The 18,728-nt window shown below is 34.7% G+C and overlaps 1 protein-coding gene across 1 annotated transcript in view; it reads right to left on the reverse strand.

The window, feature by feature from the left end:
- The window catches only part of LOC128185643 (uncharacterized), a 126,455-nt gene that overhangs the window by 58,325 nt on the left and 49,402 nt on the right, over positions 1-18,728 (reverse strand). Inside the window, exons 51-95 of the mRNA XM_052855246.1 lie at positions 18,474-18,683; positions 18,227-18,269; positions 17,966-18,129; positions 17,406-17,579; positions 16,861-17,128; positions 16,529-16,692; positions 16,096-16,254; positions 15,776-15,994; positions 15,330-15,372; positions 14,786-14,943; positions 14,240-14,428; positions 13,887-14,108; positions 13,704-13,746; positions 13,411-13,568; positions 13,037-13,210; positions 12,650-12,859; positions 12,495-12,537; positions 12,212-12,378; positions 11,942-12,118; positions 11,639-11,857; positions 11,374-11,416; positions 11,033-11,193; positions 10,721-10,894; positions 10,093-10,348; positions 9,732-9,901; positions 9,401-9,574; positions 8,726-8,975; positions 8,244-8,410; positions 7,886-8,059; positions 7,414-7,666; positions 7,154-7,320; positions 6,834-7,004; positions 6,084-6,348; positions 5,574-5,737; positions 4,934-5,107; positions 4,412-4,673; positions 4,120-4,292; positions 3,602-3,784; positions 3,208-3,463; positions 2,647-2,804; positions 2,266-2,439; positions 1,610-1,862; positions 1,232-1,395; positions 899-1,075; positions 301-562 (exon numbers count right to left, since the gene is read on the reverse strand). Of these exons, the coding sequence (XP_052711206.1) occupies positions 301-562; positions 899-1,075; positions 1,232-1,395; positions 1,610-1,862; positions 2,266-2,439; positions 2,647-2,804; positions 3,208-3,463; positions 3,602-3,784; positions 4,120-4,292; positions 4,412-4,673; positions 4,934-5,107; positions 5,574-5,737; positions 6,084-6,348; positions 6,834-7,004; positions 7,154-7,320; positions 7,414-7,666; positions 7,886-8,059; positions 8,244-8,410; positions 8,726-8,975; positions 9,401-9,574; positions 9,732-9,901; positions 10,093-10,348; positions 10,721-10,894; positions 11,033-11,193; positions 11,374-11,416; positions 11,639-11,857; positions 11,942-12,118; positions 12,212-12,378; positions 12,495-12,537; positions 12,650-12,859; positions 13,037-13,210; positions 13,411-13,568; positions 13,704-13,746; positions 13,887-14,108; positions 14,240-14,428; positions 14,786-14,943; positions 15,330-15,372; positions 15,776-15,994; positions 16,096-16,254; positions 16,529-16,692; positions 16,861-17,128; positions 17,406-17,579; positions 17,966-18,129; positions 18,227-18,269; positions 18,474-18,683 (8,029 nt within the window). The remainder of the gene's footprint in view (positions 1-300; positions 563-898; positions 1,076-1,231; positions 1,396-1,609; positions 1,863-2,265; positions 2,440-2,646; positions 2,805-3,207; positions 3,464-3,601; positions 3,785-4,119; positions 4,293-4,411; positions 4,674-4,933; positions 5,108-5,573; positions 5,738-6,083; positions 6,349-6,833; positions 7,005-7,153; positions 7,321-7,413; positions 7,667-7,885; positions 8,060-8,243; positions 8,411-8,725; positions 8,976-9,400; positions 9,575-9,731; positions 9,902-10,092; positions 10,349-10,720; positions 10,895-11,032; positions 11,194-11,373; positions 11,417-11,638; positions 11,858-11,941; positions 12,119-12,211; positions 12,379-12,494; positions 12,538-12,649; positions 12,860-13,036; positions 13,211-13,410; positions 13,569-13,703; positions 13,747-13,886; positions 14,109-14,239; positions 14,429-14,785; positions 14,944-15,329; positions 15,373-15,775; positions 15,995-16,095; positions 16,255-16,528; positions 16,693-16,860; positions 17,129-17,405; positions 17,580-17,965; positions 18,130-18,226; positions 18,270-18,473; positions 18,684-18,728) is intronic.

Raw genomic sequence — 18,728 nt, forward strand, 5'->3', positions numbered from 1 at the left:
TATGGATAATATCCCACCACTGACTAAATGTAAACTGCAAACTTCATGATGCTCCCTCCTCAGATTCCTCGGTTTCAAAATAAAGAGTGAACAGTATCTTTTGATCTTAAAAATGTTTGATCCTTGACCATTAGATCTTAAAACCAATAGGTTTAGCTATTTCTGAAGAGGTTAAAAAAAGTTAGATATGTGTCTGGTAAAGAGTTACAAAACACTTAGTTTACCAACCAACAGCTGCAATTTTAAAAATTTCATTTAATTCATACTGAAATGCTGTTCATAAACTTAAGATGGACATACATAATTCTGACAACACCAAAGAGCCAGACTTGTTCTTCTTTTCCCCACTCGTAATCAAACAGGTTCTTGGTGAATTTGAGCTGATCTATCTCCACAGTCATCTGGAAGTTACAGGGGTCCACCTCCAGCTTGGTGGAGAATGTGGTGCTGATGATGGGGACCTGTACACAGCATTGTAGAGCAGCGCAGGAACTGGAGATGTGACAGGTGACAGCCTTACCAGCCAGAGATGGAAGGGGTGCTCGAAATGTCCCATTGCAATCTGTCAACATGGCAAACAAATGCTTAAACTGATAGTTTTTTTTTTTTAAATAAAAATATAGTTGGACATGAAAATGATCCAGTAACACTGATAAAGTATCCCTTGTTACTCACAGTAACCCCTTTATTTTAATAATTATATGAGTTGGTTCATGAAAATTGCATTATCAATCAGTTAATACAGAATGAATCAATAAAACGCCCTCTCTCTCTCTCTCTCTCTCTCTCTCTCTCTCTCTCTCTCTCTCTCTCTCTCTCTCTCTCAAATGTATTCCCTTAAATGCTGTCTTACTTATATTGTAAACATATAATGAATTATATAGGTAAATGTGTTCACCATTGTTCCAGTTATCCACAGCTCCTTTATATGGTGGTTTGCTACCACTACATTTCTGACTGTCTTCATACACAAAGTGGGACAAACCAAGCTCCTGAAAAAGCTCTGCCTGGAAATTTTCTGACAGTCCTGAAGTGAGTATTCCCCTAGTTTGTTTCCAAGCATCAAGTGAAAAGGCTGAAAGCAGTGACAAACTGTATTTCTAAAGTTCAAGATAAATGTAAAATATGATTATATGTTATATATAGATTTATTGAGAGAGAGACCAATAACAGTACATGTACTTTAAAATCAATCATGTTGGCAAATTTGATAAAATCAAATACAGCTTACCATCATTAAGAAACTCTGTTCTCCATTCACAAGGCTTTTTGGGAAGTTTGGTGTTCTTAAACACAGGGACATCAATCAAGCAAGGTTTATTTGCCTCAAGGCATATCTGAATATTCAAGTTCACAAGGTATTTCTGTTCTGTTGTTAAGTCCTCCATACTGTATCTAAAATTAAAAACACATCGGAATGTACTTTCCCTATGTGAATTTGATTTTTTAAGACTCGTCTGCCTTTTTTTTTGGGAGGGGGGGATTATCAATTGCAAAATTTGACTTAGATGTATGAAGTAAAAACATCTGAACTCCTTAAAAAGTCAAATTTTCACTCTGCTTCATGTTAAACACAATTAAATTTACATTTTAAACTATAAACACTCACTGAATCCTGATGACTCCATTGACATTGACGTCTTCTTGCTTTCCCATTTCATAATCATGGAGACTAACATTAATGGAGAGCTTTTCGAACCCAACACTGAGTTTGTAGTTACAGTGGTCCAGTATCAGCCAGGTGTTGATGGACCTGTCCAGCAGGGGGATATCTGAGCAGCACCTGACCCCCGTACAGAAGTCATACAGGTGACAGGTGGTACCAGCAGGGACACCACCCAGAGATACGTACTGGTCACAGCCTAATGTATACATAAAATAATTGAAGCCATAACATATATCTATACAGTGATGTGATTGGGAGAGAAAGAAACATGAGAATATCAAATCAGTTGGGGATCTTCACTGATCACAAGAATGATCATTTTGACTTTCAAATCTGCGGAAATCCATGTTTCTGTAGAAAAATCATATAACTTTCAAATTTAAGACCAATACGTGTGCAATAAATACCTATGTTATTAGGTTTTATTGTAAACTGTTGAAGTTTTTTGAAAAAAAGGTATAATTTTTACCCTTTTGCTGCATCTGATTCTACAACAACATTGATATCTGTTGACCTAATTCAAATGGTATAGCCAAAACTAAGGTTGTGGTGAGGCAGGCAATAAGACAAAGAGTCTGACAGCTGGCATTAGATTTTACCATTATTCCACCCGAGTTTGCTGGGGTAGAAGGGTACAGATTTTCTGTTGCAGCTCAACTCTCCCAGGTACTGAATTATATCAAGGTCATGCAACAGCTGTGAAGCTGCATAAAGAGGAAGCACAGCCAACAAAGGATACCCATTGGTTTCCATCCAATCATTCAATGAAAAATCTGAAAAAGGATACCAACCAAATTTTAAATGTTCTGTAGCATTCCATAATTTTATAAATTCATGAAAAGGTAGTAGTGTTTAATGTGTTAACAAAATGATCCTCTTAATATGATATGTTTCATGAGAACAGTTTTTTTAGATTCACAAAATTGAGGACCCCATCTTGAGAAAAATTCATCTCCTCTTAGAAGGTAACAAAAACTTGCCTTTGATAGCAAAGTCTGATGTCCAGTTACAGAACGGTTTGTGGAGTTTGTGTTCATTGAAGACCTGGATGACTTTTTCACATGCTCCATTAGCCTCAAAACAAACACTCAGGTTCAAACTAACTCCAAAGGATGTCTCCAAGTCTGTTATGATATAACTGGAAGACAAAGATGATAAAAAATTTTACCGGTACAGTTGACATAGATCCTATGTACATTACATAATTTTCTGTGTTTACTTATACTGTTAGAAATATTCCTAGAAACTATGAACAATTCTGAACTGTTAATCTTAAGAGATATTAGTCACAAGTTTTTGGTAGAGTATAATGATTATAGATACTTCTTTTTCTTAACTTGACCGCAATATATTTTCAGCTAAAATATCGGATTAACTATAAAAAAATACACATATGATGAAGAGGGATTCAAATCATGTTTTTGCTTCTATGCACTCTAATGCAAAATTTGAATTTCAAAGCAGTATTTTTTATAAAGATGAACAGATGAAGATTGCACAAATGCAGGAATGTCAAAAACATTTAATAGTCAGAAACTTACTCCAAATTGACCATGCCCATCAATGACACATGTCTGGTATCTCCAAATTTGTATCCTAGGAGTTTGTCAGTCCAGTGGTATTTCTCTATCCCTACTGAAACCTTGGTGTTGCAGGCATCGAGGTCAATGTACGCCTCCAGATTTTCTCCCAGGATGTCAGAGTGAATACAGCATCTGATCTCACTACAGGAAGTAGAGACTGCACACCTGGTGCTTGGACCCAGTGAAGGCAGTTTTTCTGTTGCCCTGTCACAGTCTGCAGTTAACCAATCTTTAGCATTTGAAACAGTTTGGGCACTTTTTGAGTGTTTGATATTTAATACTGTAACAGTTGTTACATGTAACACAAGTAGGGAAAATGAAAATTATTTTTGAAATGCAATCTAATTCATACCATCTGCCCATCCTAGACTGTTGACTGAGTTATATGGTGTTTTTGACCAATCACATCGTTTATCACCATCTGACAGTAGATGTGATACACCAAGGTCCTGTAATAGTTGTTTCACTTCAGGCACTTTTAATGTGACACCAGAAGCTATACCATAGATAGATTCCCAGTTGGCCAGGGAGAATGCTGGAAACACAAGAATCACATGCTTATTTGAGTAATACCTTTTTTGAAAAGTATATTTATATACAATACACATTCATATTTGCCGTTTCTTCCCGCTTTTGTGTGCAGTTGTGTTAGCAACATGTCATGTTTAAAATACAGTGAAATACAAATTTTAATGTTGCTTATTACTTAAAAGTAGGGCTTTTGTTGAATTCCGGACTTAATAAAAACTAATCTGATACAGAAAATACATATCCACACACTAATTCAAACAATATTTTAGCCCACATATGCCCTACATGTATTGGCTTTAAGTGATAGTTGCTTGAAATAAACAACAGCTGAATTCAGACCTTTGTTGATAAAGTCTAGACCTCTATCACAAGCTTCTTTTGGCAGTAGACTGTTGACAAACACTGGAATCACTGTACTACATGGTTGCCCCGACTCTAGACAGACACTGATGTTCAGATTTACCAAATACATCCCATCTACTCCAGCATAACCCATATCTACTATCTGGAAACTAAATTAAACAGCTTGTCACAGGTTTGAATGAATCATAAGAGGCAAATTTCAAAATGCACACAATATGTAAGAGCAAACAGTATAATTTTCTTTGCCATAAATACATCATATACTTACTCAACAACAACCACCCCAAAAAGGTCAAACTTTTCCCTTTCTCCAAACTTATAACCATACAGGCTTCTGTTGAACTGAAGGTTTTCTATCCCTACTCGGAGCTGATGATCACAGGGGCTGATTTCTATAAATGCCTCCACTGATATGCCTGTATAGGGGATGCTGACACAACACTGTGCTCCTGTACAAGACTTCTGTAGGTGACATGTAGCAATGCTCGAGTCCAGCTCAGGTTTTGTTATATCTTTGTCTGTCATGCATGCTTAAATGCAAAATAACAATTATTACAATAACTTATCATTCCTTCATAACAAATTTGTCAATTAAGAAAAAACTAATATTTTTAGGAAATAAGTAGCTGTTTATTCATTTGCAATATTGAATAAATATAAGTAATGATTAGAAGCAATGCTACTTCATATTAAAACTTTACCAGGTAATATTAACAAATCGGATGTAAAAATACTACACAAAAAACTGCATGCGAAAACTGCCCAAAGAAATTCCCCCAGATATATGTACCTGAAGTCCATCCTTGATATGGATTCTTGTAGAGTCCTTCCTTTGTACTGCAGGCTTCCTTCTTCATATATTTTTGTAGACCAAGTGTTCCAATAAGTTTTGACATGCTGCCGTACGACAAAATGTCAGTTGGATTGAAGTTGTTCATAGATAACCAACTGGAGTAAGAAAAATCTGAAAAAATATTGTCAATTAAAATACATGTACATGTAATTGTTAAAAATTTGAAAAGGCATGCATTTGAGTTCATTATTTAGTTTTCTTTCAATTGCAGTTGTATGTAAATCATAAATAAGTACTTTTAATATTCCTAGATATTTACCACGACATATGTTATATGGTCACAATCATAAAATTCAAAAAGCATGAAATAATCAAAAATAAAAGATTTTCTTCAAAAGGTCAAAGAAGTTTTCTGTCCAGTTGTTATGGCACCTTTTTTTTTTTTTTTACAGGGAGTTGGGGGGGGGGGGATGGGGGGTTTGGGTCATTATTTCAACATACTTTTGATGATCTCTAGCAAAACATCAATATCTTATCATAACTTCACTCTCACTGAATCTTACAAAAGTTTGAGATACATCAACATTTTTTGTTATCAAGAAATTCGTCAGTTCAGTAAATTTATTGTAAAACTCACCAGCTATCTTGTATCCGTTGAACCAGGCACATGCTGGTTTGGTCACCAAGTAGTTGCTGACAATGATGACCTCCATCTGACAAGGTGCCCCGTCACTGAAGCACACACTTAGCTTCAGGTCAACCAAGTATTGTCCCTGACCACTCAGGTCTCTGATCTTGTACCTGTAAAAAAAACAAACAGATATTGCACCCTGTCATCTATTTTTTGTCATAAATCAAGAAAATATATTTAGTACATATATATACAGATAATAAATTCTGCTCTCCCCCCCCCCCCCCCCAAAAAAAAACCCACCAAAATTTAATAAAGTAGAACATTTAGTGAAACACCATGTTCCTCTGTTGAAAAAAGCAAATAATAATTTTTCTTCCTTTTATTAATTAAATCAATTGAAATTAGAAATAATTAATGGATTATCAAAAGTGATATGAACTGTATAATAAAAAAAAAAATACAAAACAAGAGCATTCATACATAATCAAATAAAATATAAAAATTGGAGCGAACCTTATTGAAAAGATTTGGTCAATGCCAAATTCCTGTTCATCTCCAAAATTGAAATCAACTAGAGAGAGTTGGAATTGGAAAGTTTCTATTTGTAATGATAGGGAGTGATCACAAGCGTCAATATTGACTGAGTAGTTCAGTGTCCGTCCAATCAGGGCTAGGTCTGTACAACACTGTATGGCCATGCATCCAGAGGAGATCCTGCAGTTGGTATTAGCTGGTAGAGTTTGGATGTAGGAAGAAACATCTTGTGAACACGAGGACTCTGTTTGAAAGGAAACACTGGGATTAATAGACAATCAGACTAAATAGCAGTGCACACCTAGATATTTGGGGGTTTTTTTCTTTCAAATACAAATTTCCATTTAATAGCAAAGTTTCAACTGAAGATAAGTTATGTAACAAGGAAGTGTCACTAAAAACCAGATGTAAATCTTTGAAATATAAACATGCAGTATCTAGCAAGTAGTTAGTGCCAAAAACCTAAGAAATATGATGCATTTAAGAAATTTTTAAGTTATCTCATCTAAAAACTGAACAAAATATCTTTTGAAACTAGTTGATACATGTACATTGTAAGACAACAGCTATAATCAATAACTTCAATCTGAAATGCTAATTTTCTTTGATTACCAGTACATGACTTATTGGATATCTACTTAACGATGTGGAGAGAAAACTTGTGGAAAACATGCTTATAAACAAGGGGAAACAATCTACATATAAGATATTTGAGCTTAAATAATGTACCGATTTCAAAGCCTGAGAGGGTCCCAGCAAACGATGATCTATTGCATGGAGTGTCACTGAAAAACTTGCTGACACCGAGATGATCCAGTAGCTGGTCTGCCAATACACTGGACATGGAACTGATGGATGTAGGAATCCCTTTGCTGATGAGGTAATCATTGAGACTGAAATCTGTATCAATAGAGAACATCGTGGTTATTTATTACGTAATTTACAATGCACAAGTTATACAGAAATTCCTATGATCATACTAAACTGTTTAAAACAATGAAAGTTAACATTTGTAAAGTGAAAATAATCATTATGGGATTGGAACTTACCTGGAATGGCAAATTGTTGCAGACTGAAATTACAGGCAAGAATTGGTATTTTCATATCTTTCAGAATTGGAATATTCAGCATACAGTCTCCTTTCGATTCAAAGCAAGCACTGAACTTTATGTTAAACATGAAAGCTGACTCAGCAGAGATGTAGTCTATCTTGTATCTAAAAAAATATTGACATTAGAATAAAATCAGATAGATAAAATATTCAGTAGATGGAATTGTTCATTGATTATAACAATAAGCAATTTCTTACTCCAATCTAAACACATTCTGTATTGTGTATGTCTGCCATGAAGAATATTCAAAATCATTGAGCATGATGACAATTTCCAGTTTTTCTAGGCGGATATAAACTTTTCCCCTGCATCTCTCCACACTGACTTCCGTCTGTACAGAAGTTGCCAGTAGAGCAATGTCTGTGCAACACGTGACACCAGAACAAGAGGCAGAGAGAGCACATGATGTATGACTCGGTAAGGGCAGAACTGAATCCAGATCCGGACAAGCTGAAATGATACCTTGCTGGTTTTACACTTAATAGTCTCGTCAATTTTGATAAAAATTAATGAACAGCATGCACAAAACTCAAAATATGAAATATTTAAATTTGCAATCGCCATGTGATTGCAAATTTAAAGTTAAAACTTCTATGTATTGATCAAGTTCCAAGTAAATTTGTTAAAATAAATATTTCCACATCATAGAAACTCAAGACTAATGTATACCTGCCAAGTCCCAATTTCCATCTCCTGCATTGTACTGTGTTCTTTGACACATTGGGTCCAGCATGTAATTTGACAACTTAAGCTGAGATTTGAGCAAATCAATCGCCCACTGTTCCAGCACATCCTTTTCCCCCAAATCTCCAATGTCAGTCATCCATTTGCTCAGTGAAAAATCTGCAAAAATTATATTAGAATCCTTTGAATTAACAGTATTTACTGTGAACTACATATTTATATGCAAAAGGAATTTTGATTTGTTTTATTAATAATCTGCAAAATATGTCATCTTTTGAAGATACAAGCAATAAAACAAAGAAACTATTGCCAGTTTGATCCAAATTATTATCAAACCTTTTACCTGGAATAGCAAAACTTCCTTCAGTAAAGTTGCACAGCGGTTTAGGAAGTCTGAATTCTTCTAGAATTGCTATTTCACGCTCACAAGCCTTTGATTTCGAATAACATAGTCTTGCTTTGAGGTCTATGACAATTTCCCCACGAAGATGCAAGTCATCAATCATGTACCTACAGATGAATTAAAGTTCACATTGTCATTATGTTGGTGAAAATGAAGAACTAAATATTTTATATCAAATGTATTTAAATACTAAATACTGTGGAATCACTAGAATTTGTGGTATTCGTTGGTAGCCCTCCCCCACAAATTAACTCCATCAACGAAAACAAATTTATAAAGACTCCGAGTTATCTTTCTTACCAAAACTAAAAACCAACACATCCGCGAAATTACATCCCCACGAATAAGCCAAAACCCACAATCCATGAAAATTGACCCCCACGATTTTAAATGATTTCACAGTAATATCCTAAAGTCCTTACTCCAATTGTAGAATTCCAAACAGTTGAGCAGTGCTCTTAGTTCCCATTGGATAATCAAACAAAGAAATCTCAAACTTCATTTTCTCCAGTGTAATTATCAATGTTTCTCCACAAGAGTCCATAGTGACTGATATCTGGTAGGTCAATCCTGTGATGTCATCATCAAAACAACAGCTGATACCTGTGCAGGAAGCGTTGATGTGACAACTGATGCTGTTGCTGGTCAATACTGGGGGTCTTACTTTGCATGCTGGAAAGAAAGGAATAGAAAAATAATCAAATATATTAAACAATTGTTTGCCAGAATAAAGATACTGTAGATTCCTTATTTTACGCAATTGCTTAATTCCACAATTCACACTTTTTGCATCAAATTGCGAGAATATAAAATCCCGAATGCCCAATCTTTATCAAAGTTTCATTTAGTTTACATCTGTCCTTCTCACGTTTTTACAAGAACATCAATTTCTCGCATTTAATTAAGAATCTTCAGTAATAAGAAAGCATCCTGTGTTTGGTCTTCTTCTTTTAATTTACATGTTATCATACACATTGAACATACTTACAAGCTGGGATACACAATTTGAATTTTTGTACAGATAAAAAGCTTCCGTTGAAATTCTCTTTTGAATTTGCATTCAAATAATATATACAAGTACTTAAATTTGTACATACCTGTTGGTATATTCCACCCAGCCTGTGTCTGTGGGAAGTATGGTACAGAGTTCCTAGAACAGCCGACTCCTACATACTCTTCCACTCCAAGCTCTCTCAGTAACAACTTAGTCTGTTCATGTGTCAACAGGGAGCCAAATCCAAGAGTGGTCTTCCATGAGGAGAGGTCAAAACCTTGTCAGATAGCCAAGAAAATAATAATAATTATGCAAGTACATATATATTTTAAGTATATATTTTAAGGTTAACTAATATATGAAGATATAAATCTGATTGCCTTCATATCTCACATCTAGAAAATTCCAAGTTTATCATTGCATGCACAACTCACTGGGGTTTAAATAGGGCATTTCCATGCTGCAAAGCTGTTTTGGTAATATTGTGTTGTAGAAAATCACAATGGAATAAACACAATCAGAGAGATCAGATGTCTCCATACAAACACTCAGGTTCATGTTTAATAGGTATTTCCTGTCCATTACCAGATTCTGGATGCTGAAACTGTTAAAAGACACAAATATACACATGCCGATGAAATAAAAATATACATCACAGGACTGATAAATATAATAGTAAATTATTATGTAAATTTCTTATTTTCAACAGTTTTGTTACAAATGGTCAGAAGGAGCTGTATTCAACTAAACTGTTTTCTGCAGGTATTGAGTAAAAGAATCAAATGTATTACTCACTCAATGCGGAGGGCTCCTTGCAGTGTGAAATGGTCAGTTGTTCCAAAGTCATAGTCAAACAGAGTGATGTTGTATTGCATTCTCTCAATGTTTAGACTCATGATGGCTTCACAAGGATCCATGAGAACTTGGACATTAATGGAGCGACCCCCGAGGAAGGCTACCTCAGCACAGCAGTCAATGCTGGTACAGCTGTCTGGGATATGACAGGACACTGAACCGGGTAGAGGTGGCAGGACAGGGGTGCTTGGACAGTCTACAATACATAATAATTATATAGGAATATAATTAAAAGGGCTTTTACATATTCATAACACTTTCAACGATAAACTTTTAGTGCTGTAGTTCTGGGAGAGTCTACAATATAATTTTATGGCCTAATATCTATTAAGCTTTCACATAATCATACCACTTTCATTGATTTACTTTTAAGCTTGGGCAGTCTATGACATAGTTCTGGCATTATATCTTGTATGCTTTCACACAGCCATTTTAATAATTTCATTTTTGTATGGTACTTTAGTACTCCTTATTTTTGCATCACCTTTTCTCAAAAGATATTTAAGAACTTTACTACCTTTTTATTCATAAGATATATTTCTTAAAGAAAGAATTCCTTAACTCTTACCATTTTTCCATCCATTGCTGCTTGTTTGATAGCTTGCCGAAGTTCTTGAACATTGTGGATCTTTCAAGAACTCTGAAACTCCCAGAGAAGATAAAAGCGAGGAGGCATCCAAAGAAGAGAGAGCAGTCTTTATGTCTAGTCCTTTGTCCGACAGCCATGATTCAAGGGAAAATTCTACTCAAAGAAATTACATCAACCTTCAACTTATACATGTATGATAATAACATTGTATTTTCAAGATGAATTGAAACATGGCAATATGTCCATTCATAGTTTTAATTTACAATATCATTTGATGGTTGTGACACTAACCTGATATGAAGCCAGTTCCCCATTCACACAATGTTTTAGGCAGCTTGAAGTCTTGAATCAATGCAAGTGTGTCCAAAGCACAAGGACCAATACCATAACACACCTTCAAGCTGGCTGAGATTTTGTAATGCTTTTCATGTGGTATGTCATCAATTTTGAACCTATTAAAAAAAATAAATTTAACATAATCATCATTTTATAAATCACATTTGCAGCAAAATTTATAATACAGTAAAACAAATACATATCTTTAACTTAGATTGAAGTTCAAAAATTTCAATTACAACATCAAACAGATTTAATTAAATAACCCTAACAAATAGTGGATTCTATTCACTTACTCAAACTGCAAAACACTCATCAGGTATCTCTTTTCTGTCATACCTACAAGGATATAAGAGTTTATTGTACAATCTTCATTTACATTCAACACTAGTAAACTTTGAGGAACTTGGACAACTTTTGATCTGTGAATGTAAGTAAAGGAGAGGAATGATAAATCAACAGGCAACAGCTAGGTCCAATGGTATTTTTCCCTGAAAATAAAATGTCAAAACCACTAAAATTTCAATGATTCATTTTAAGTTTTCACGAAATTTATCTTACCAAAGTTGTAACCATTTAGGGCAATTTTAATTTTGAGCTTCTCTACTTCAAATGTCAGGATGTGGTTGCAATCATCCAGCCGAACTCCCACTGTAAAATGGTGCCTTAGAACAGAGTTCTCTGCCACACAACAGGTCACACCTGTACAGTAGTCAGGTATGGAACACCTGACTGAGGAGGGTAGTGCAGGTAGGCTAGAATCCAGGTTGTTCTTGCAGTCTTAAACAGATAATAGAATAATGAAGATGTTGAACATCAATTTTATTGATAAATGATTAATATTAGTTTCATTTCTCAACCCACCATTTTTCCACCCGTGACTGTTAGCTGGACTGTATGTACTTGAGGTAAAGGAACATGGTACTTTGTTCAGATAAGACCTAATACCCAGATGATCTAAAAGGTTGTCTCTGTTGAACTGTGAGAGAATTGATCCTTGTGTCAGTGAGAGGTCCTGGTACCATTGTGACAAACTGAAATCTGGTAAAAGTAAATGTGATAATCATAAAGTTATTTTTTCTTCCTCTGAGAGGGAGCATCAAATATCAACACTAAATCTATAACACTTCATACTAGCAGTTGAAAATCCCTCAGTCCAGTCGCATATCCTCTTGGGCAACAGAGTGTTTTTGAAGATAGCTAGGTCAACAAGGCACTTATCATCCAACGCCTCAAAACAGGCTTTCAAGGTTGCAGACACTCGGAACTGTCTCTCTGTTTCCAAGTCTTCTACCTTATAACTGCAATTTAAATTCACAAAATTTGGTATGCATATATTCCTTAGGTGACCTAAAAAGATCAAGAAATTTATCAATATGGATGATATCTATAGTGAGTGATTTGCTAACATACTTACTCTAAACGAACCACACTGTTCAAGTAAAATTTGTTTTCTGTCCCTAAAGAAAAAAAAATGAATGTATTTTTTGGAAAGAATATAAATTAATTATGTAGAAATAGTAAAAAGCAGCAATCCCAGAAAAACAATTGAATAAGTGATATAATATGTACCAAAGGAGAGATCATCAAAGGAGATGTTGAAGGACAATTTCTCAATTCCAACATGGATCCAGTGATTACAAGCATCTATTGTGATGAAGCTTTCAAAAGATCTCTGTAAGAAGTCAATGTCCATACAACAGCTGACAGCAGTGCAGGTGTCTTTGATCAAGCATGTCACGGAGTCTGAGATTGGGCTGGTCAACACATCCATCTGACAGTCTGGAAAATGGTGTAGGTATATAGTATTACCAACTAATTCCAACAACAATTATCAAGGAAACTTGGATATATGACATAAAGGGGTTTACATGCAATCATATTTAAACATTTGCTGTACTGTTTCAACAGTAATACTTAATAATACAACAATCAGGTATAGTGTAAATGATAAATTACCTGATTTCCAACCGTTAACATGTGGACTGTACACAGGGCCTGATCTCTGACATTGTGGGTCCTGTGTGTATTTAGAGATGCCTAGCTCCTCTAACAGTTTAGCTGCACTAAGCTTAGACAGTGTGGAGTTGATACTGGCTCCAATGTCTTCGTACCAGTTTTTCAATGAGAAATCTAAATTTAAAAAAAAAAAGGGTTGTAACAAAACTGTTCTCCGAGATCCACCAACAAACAGACACGCAGAACAAGATAGATAGATAGATAGATAGATACTAAAAGTCTTCAAACACAGGATTTACATGTATTACCATTTAATAGGCTAAATGCAATACGTATAATTTTTCCAATCATAATAAAAAGCTAGTACAGTGTACCTGGAATGGTGTAAGCAAAATCCCAGCTACATCCTGGCTTAGGAATCCTCCTCTTGTCCATTAACAATGCATCATATACACAGGAGTTCTCCTCAAGACAGATCTTGACTCTTAGAGTTATTTCAAGAGAAGTCTTATTTACATCATCAATCTGGTATCTTTTGAAAGAAAAAAAAAACAGAATATTATTTCCAACCTATAATATTCTGACAAAATTGCTATAATACCAAAAAATATCAAAATGAAACACTTTCACTAAAACTGTTACTAAAATCACAGAGAAGATATCTTACATTATTTGCACGACATCTGCTAATCTGAAATACTCTTGGGTGCCTGTAAAGATATAAGTTAGTCTCTTTCAATCAAAACCTGTTCGCTGGCAGGTAAATTTTTTTCATAGACTTGGATAACAGTCAAAAGAGGCTACTATTAAACATAAATATTGTTAGGCTGAAATGTAAATAAAATCAAACCGTAGGCGTATGACAGGAGCGTGGTCTCAAATGTCAGGTTTTCTATTCCCAGTTTCAGAGTTTGAAGACAGAGGTCCAGGTCCATGAAGAAGTGGATTGTTTGTTGGAGGGGACTCTGGAGATCCAGGCAGCACTCTATTGCTGTACAGTGGTCCTTGATGTGACAACTCAGAGGTATGCCACTGGGAACCTGTTTCATGGTCTCCATTGCTAGGGGACAGTCTGAAAATTGTTGTATTGATTTAGATCTTGACTCATTAGGACAAATTGTACAACTATATGGAATGCTTCAAATCTTTTATATTTCATATACTATGCATAATTCCAACATGTAGGAAAAGTGCATATTTTACCTATCTTCCATCCGAGTTGTCCAGAGGTCTCAGGCTTGTAATCAGAGGACATCCTGCTACACTGTTGGTCCTTAGGCAGCAGGAAATTGGTGATTCCCAGAGCTTCCTTAAGGATTGAAAGTTGGGTGGCTAGCAACAGAGTTCCAACAGGAATAGACATGTTCTTGTACCAATCACCGATTGAAAACTCTGAAAAACACAGCAAAATCAGTAAAATTATAATTATTATGAAATGAAAAGTCCACAACAATCCTGTAAAATGCTACAAGCATTTACATATCATGTCCTACCATGATTTTTAAAACATCATTCTCTTCATGTTTACAATAATTGAAAAGAATAAAAAGGAAAATAAATTGCTGATAATTAATTTTATAAAGCATCTTTCCTAAACAAAGTATAATAAAAGACATGAGAAAAAATACCAATTTTCTGATGATTTGATAGATTTTGACATTTCCATATTTAATTCTTTTTTTTACATACTGCTAATGATAGATATTCTGTTTCCAAAAAAATAATAAAGAGCAAGTTTAAACAACTTACTTGAAAAATCAAGAGACCAGTCACAACCAATCTTAGGAAGATAGAGATCTTTTACTATATCGTGTGAGAGAATACAGGGTTTGTCTTTTTCCAAACAGACTTCCACTTTCATGTTAACCATGTACTTAGCATCTCCCATGAGATCTTCAATGCTGTACCTAGTATGACAAATGGATATATCCATTATCATAGATGCATGAAGTAAATTGTTTTCTGATTTATCTGAATATACAGGTTTAACATAGTAGTTACGTGCTTTTGAATGTATTGTGATGTTTGTGAAGTCAAATTTTAATGTTGAATGATTATATGGCATTTCTTATCTCTCATTGTTACTGGACATTTATTTTAAACTAAACAGAATATTTATCCCTTCAGTGATTCTCAGATATGAATAAAGGGGCAATCATTCACATTATTCACATTTATTTAGTAAAAACAAGAGTGCAATTTAAGCGTTTCCCTTTTGATCTTATGCAAAATTCATTAACAAAATGGATGCGAATGACATTTTTATCATGATGTCTGATCATGCATTACTTACTCAATTTTTATCACTTCTTGTAGCCAAAATCTTTCCTTTGTTCCTTTAACAAAAATAATCTCAATACATACAACTTATGAGAACAAAATTATCATACTGGATGTCATTAGTGATAGAGAGCTTATCAGTACCCCCTTCTCAACCATTGCTATGCTTCCATGAACTTTTTTCAAGTTATCATTTTTATAATATATTATATTCTTAGTCCAAACTCACACTCAAGGGTAATCATATGGTTGAAATTCTAATACAACAGTGAATATTTGCCATTGTTTGCATACAGTTGCTTTTAATTGGATAATAAAGTTTTAATAGAAATGATATATATCTTTTTAATAATCATATCACAATATGATAAATTCTAATAATCTTGTAGATCCTGAATCTTTTAAACTTTAATCAATATTCCATGTAGTGGAAACGAAGAGACAAATAAATTTATATACCAAATGTGTACGTAAGAAGATTGACTTTGGTTCTGTATTGCTCTATGCCAACAACCAATGTTTTGTTACATGGATCAAGGTCAATGTAAACTTCAAAGTTCCTTCCTATCGGTCTCACTTGTAGACAGCAGTGGATCTCTGTACACTTAGAGCTTATGGAACATGTCAATGGTAATCCAGCCAAGCTTGGTTTCTTGTACAGCTCTGATTTTGGGCATTCTGAAAGTAAAAGGAATAATCATTTAATATCTAAATAAATATGATGGCAGCAATGCAAGGTACATGTATTTTTGTACATCGAAATGTCTCCGACCCCCTACCATCGATCCATCCATTGGTGGTTCCATTAGCTAGACTACACTGTGGCCTCGACAAGTAACCGGCTATACCTAGGTGCTCCATCAGCTGATCACTGAGGGTGGGAAGTAGTGTGTCCATGGAGATGTCAAGAGAAGCTTTCCAATCCTCCAAGGAAAAGTCTAAAGATTTTGAAAATGAACTATGAAAAATAATCATTTCACAATGACCTATTCCTAAATCAGAATGAGTTGTCAGTAAAGCTATAAAATTGTATTTAGAGAAAATTGTATTATAATAACAGGGTACTATAGTTTTACATGTACTTAAAAATGTCACGCATTTCATTTTATTTTAACAAATTATACTTGATTTGGTCAAATTCTAAAAGCTTGCCCAGTATGAACATAATAATTTATAATTGTATATACCATACATTATGATATCCTCACTTACTTGGTATTTGAGCAGCTGATGCAAATTCACACACATTCTTAGGTAGGCGCTTCTCATGAAAGATGACTTTATCCATGAAACAAGAGGAGTGTAAATCAAAACAAACACTGAATCTAAGGTTTACAACATACTGATTCTCAGCTGATAAATCCCAAATCTGGAACCTGGAATTACAACAAACACACTGAAACAGGTACATATGTATCTAATCAATTACAAGTATCTCTATCATCAAATTTTATTCTCATTAAAAAAATTCAGCTGTTAAAAAATACTACAGTACTTAGCATTTGCATAGACAAATTATTTTCAAGCAGTGCAGCGATTCTTACTTGATGCGTACAACGTTGACCAATCTAACATCTTTTTCAATTCCGAACTCAAAGTCTTGCATGTAGACTTCAAACTGGAACTTGTCAATACCAAACTTGATTTTGAAGTTACATGGGTCTATATCAAGATAAGCGTGGAAGTTATGGTTGATGGGATCAGCTCGGATGCAACAGTCAATGCCAGTACAGGACTCTGTGATCTGACACACCATGTTGCTTGGCAGGGATGGCAGAGAAGAGCCCGGCTGGGAAAGGTCTTTGGGACACACTGTAAATCAAGCGGATGCTTGTTTTGAATCATATAACAAGGGAAAAGTCCTTAATACAATCAAATGTTTTCAACTCCTTATTCAACTCACTGAACAAATCCACAAAATTAAATATGCAGTGTGTCACATCATTTCATTTAAAGTAATACCGTAACATTTTCAATTCATTGATGAAAAAGGATGAATTTATCACATAAACTATCTCATATTGGCAAACATCCTTAATTGATTTTAAAATAAATAATAATAACTCAATGTATAACTAGCAAGACCAACCCTTTTTAATGCCGTTGACATTGGGGGTGTAACCAGGAGCCGTCATTGAACATGGTGGATCATCTAAGAATGTAGGAAGACCCAGGGCCTCTTTTAGTTTGTCTAGAGCAAGGCCCTTTATCTGATCATAGGCAGAGAGTGCGCTGTCTCTCATAAACTGTTCAAGAGAGAAATCTGAAAAATACAAAAGGCAAATCAAACAAATTGAGAACAAAACTGAAAGATGTAATCATTTTAAGTGGCGATGAGATTTGTATACGGTTACCTTTTCAAAAGGCATTTTAATCTGAGCATGCAGTTTACACAATATGAAACCAATTACACTTCAGCATCTAATTTTGACTTTGAAATTAATTGTGCACATACATTATCAAAAATAACTGTTTAAATTTGACCCCTTATGTGTAAAATTCTCAAAGGAAGTAAACAATTCATCTGAAAGAATTGCTTATAAATTATCAAAATAAATCAATTATAATTCAAGATTAAATTCAATGCTTGCATTTGATAATCTCTCAGTCAGTTAAGTCTTATTTGTCAGATTCATATATTAAATATACCTGGATTCAGGAATGACGTTCCCCACACACAAGACTGCTTAGAGAGCTTAGCCTGATCTAGGACATTTGTGTTGATTATGCAGTCCCCTCCATCTTCAAAGCAGACAGCGAGATCCACTGTCACTACATACACACCTTCTCCTTTGTTGTCCCATATGGTGTACCTGTCAATTGAACAGAAACTTAATAAGTCACATAACAAATTATTTTGCTTTTGAAAATCAACTTCATGTATACAAAGAAAACATATACATATTTTACCAGAGCTTGATGACACCCATAATAACAACTTCTTTCCTTTTACCTGAAATATTCATTAGACAAGTTAATCATACCAAGTCAATATCAAATGAGTTGTAGAAGCATCAGAGTTGCAGTGTCTGAGAAACTAATCAATGACATCAATTTTCTTCTATGCCTTACATTTAGTACTAGTATTTCAGTGAAACATATGATGGTCAAGTTTTTGCCGAAACCGCCTTTCATATATTACTCATCAACTCCATACCATATTCAAATCCTTGCAGCGATATTGTTTCTGTGAGTTTCTCTACTCCAAAAGTCAGTTTCTGGTTACAGAAGTCTATATCAAGCTCCACCTCAAACGTCCTGCTCACCCTCCCTACCTCCACACAGCACCTAATGGCCGTACACGTGTTCTTTATATGACAGGCAGTCGTTCCCCTTATTTTTGGTAATGCAAGGTTAGCTGGACATTCTACAGAAGAAATACTTGAAACTGAATTAATACAGAAATATTACA

This window comes from Crassostrea angulata, chromosome 5, assembly GCF_025612915.1.
Source record: "Crassostrea angulata isolate pt1a10 chromosome 5, ASM2561291v2, whole genome shotgun sequence".
Classification (NCBI taxonomy): domain Eukaryota; kingdom Metazoa; phylum Mollusca; class Bivalvia; order Ostreida; family Ostreidae; genus Magallana; species Magallana angulata.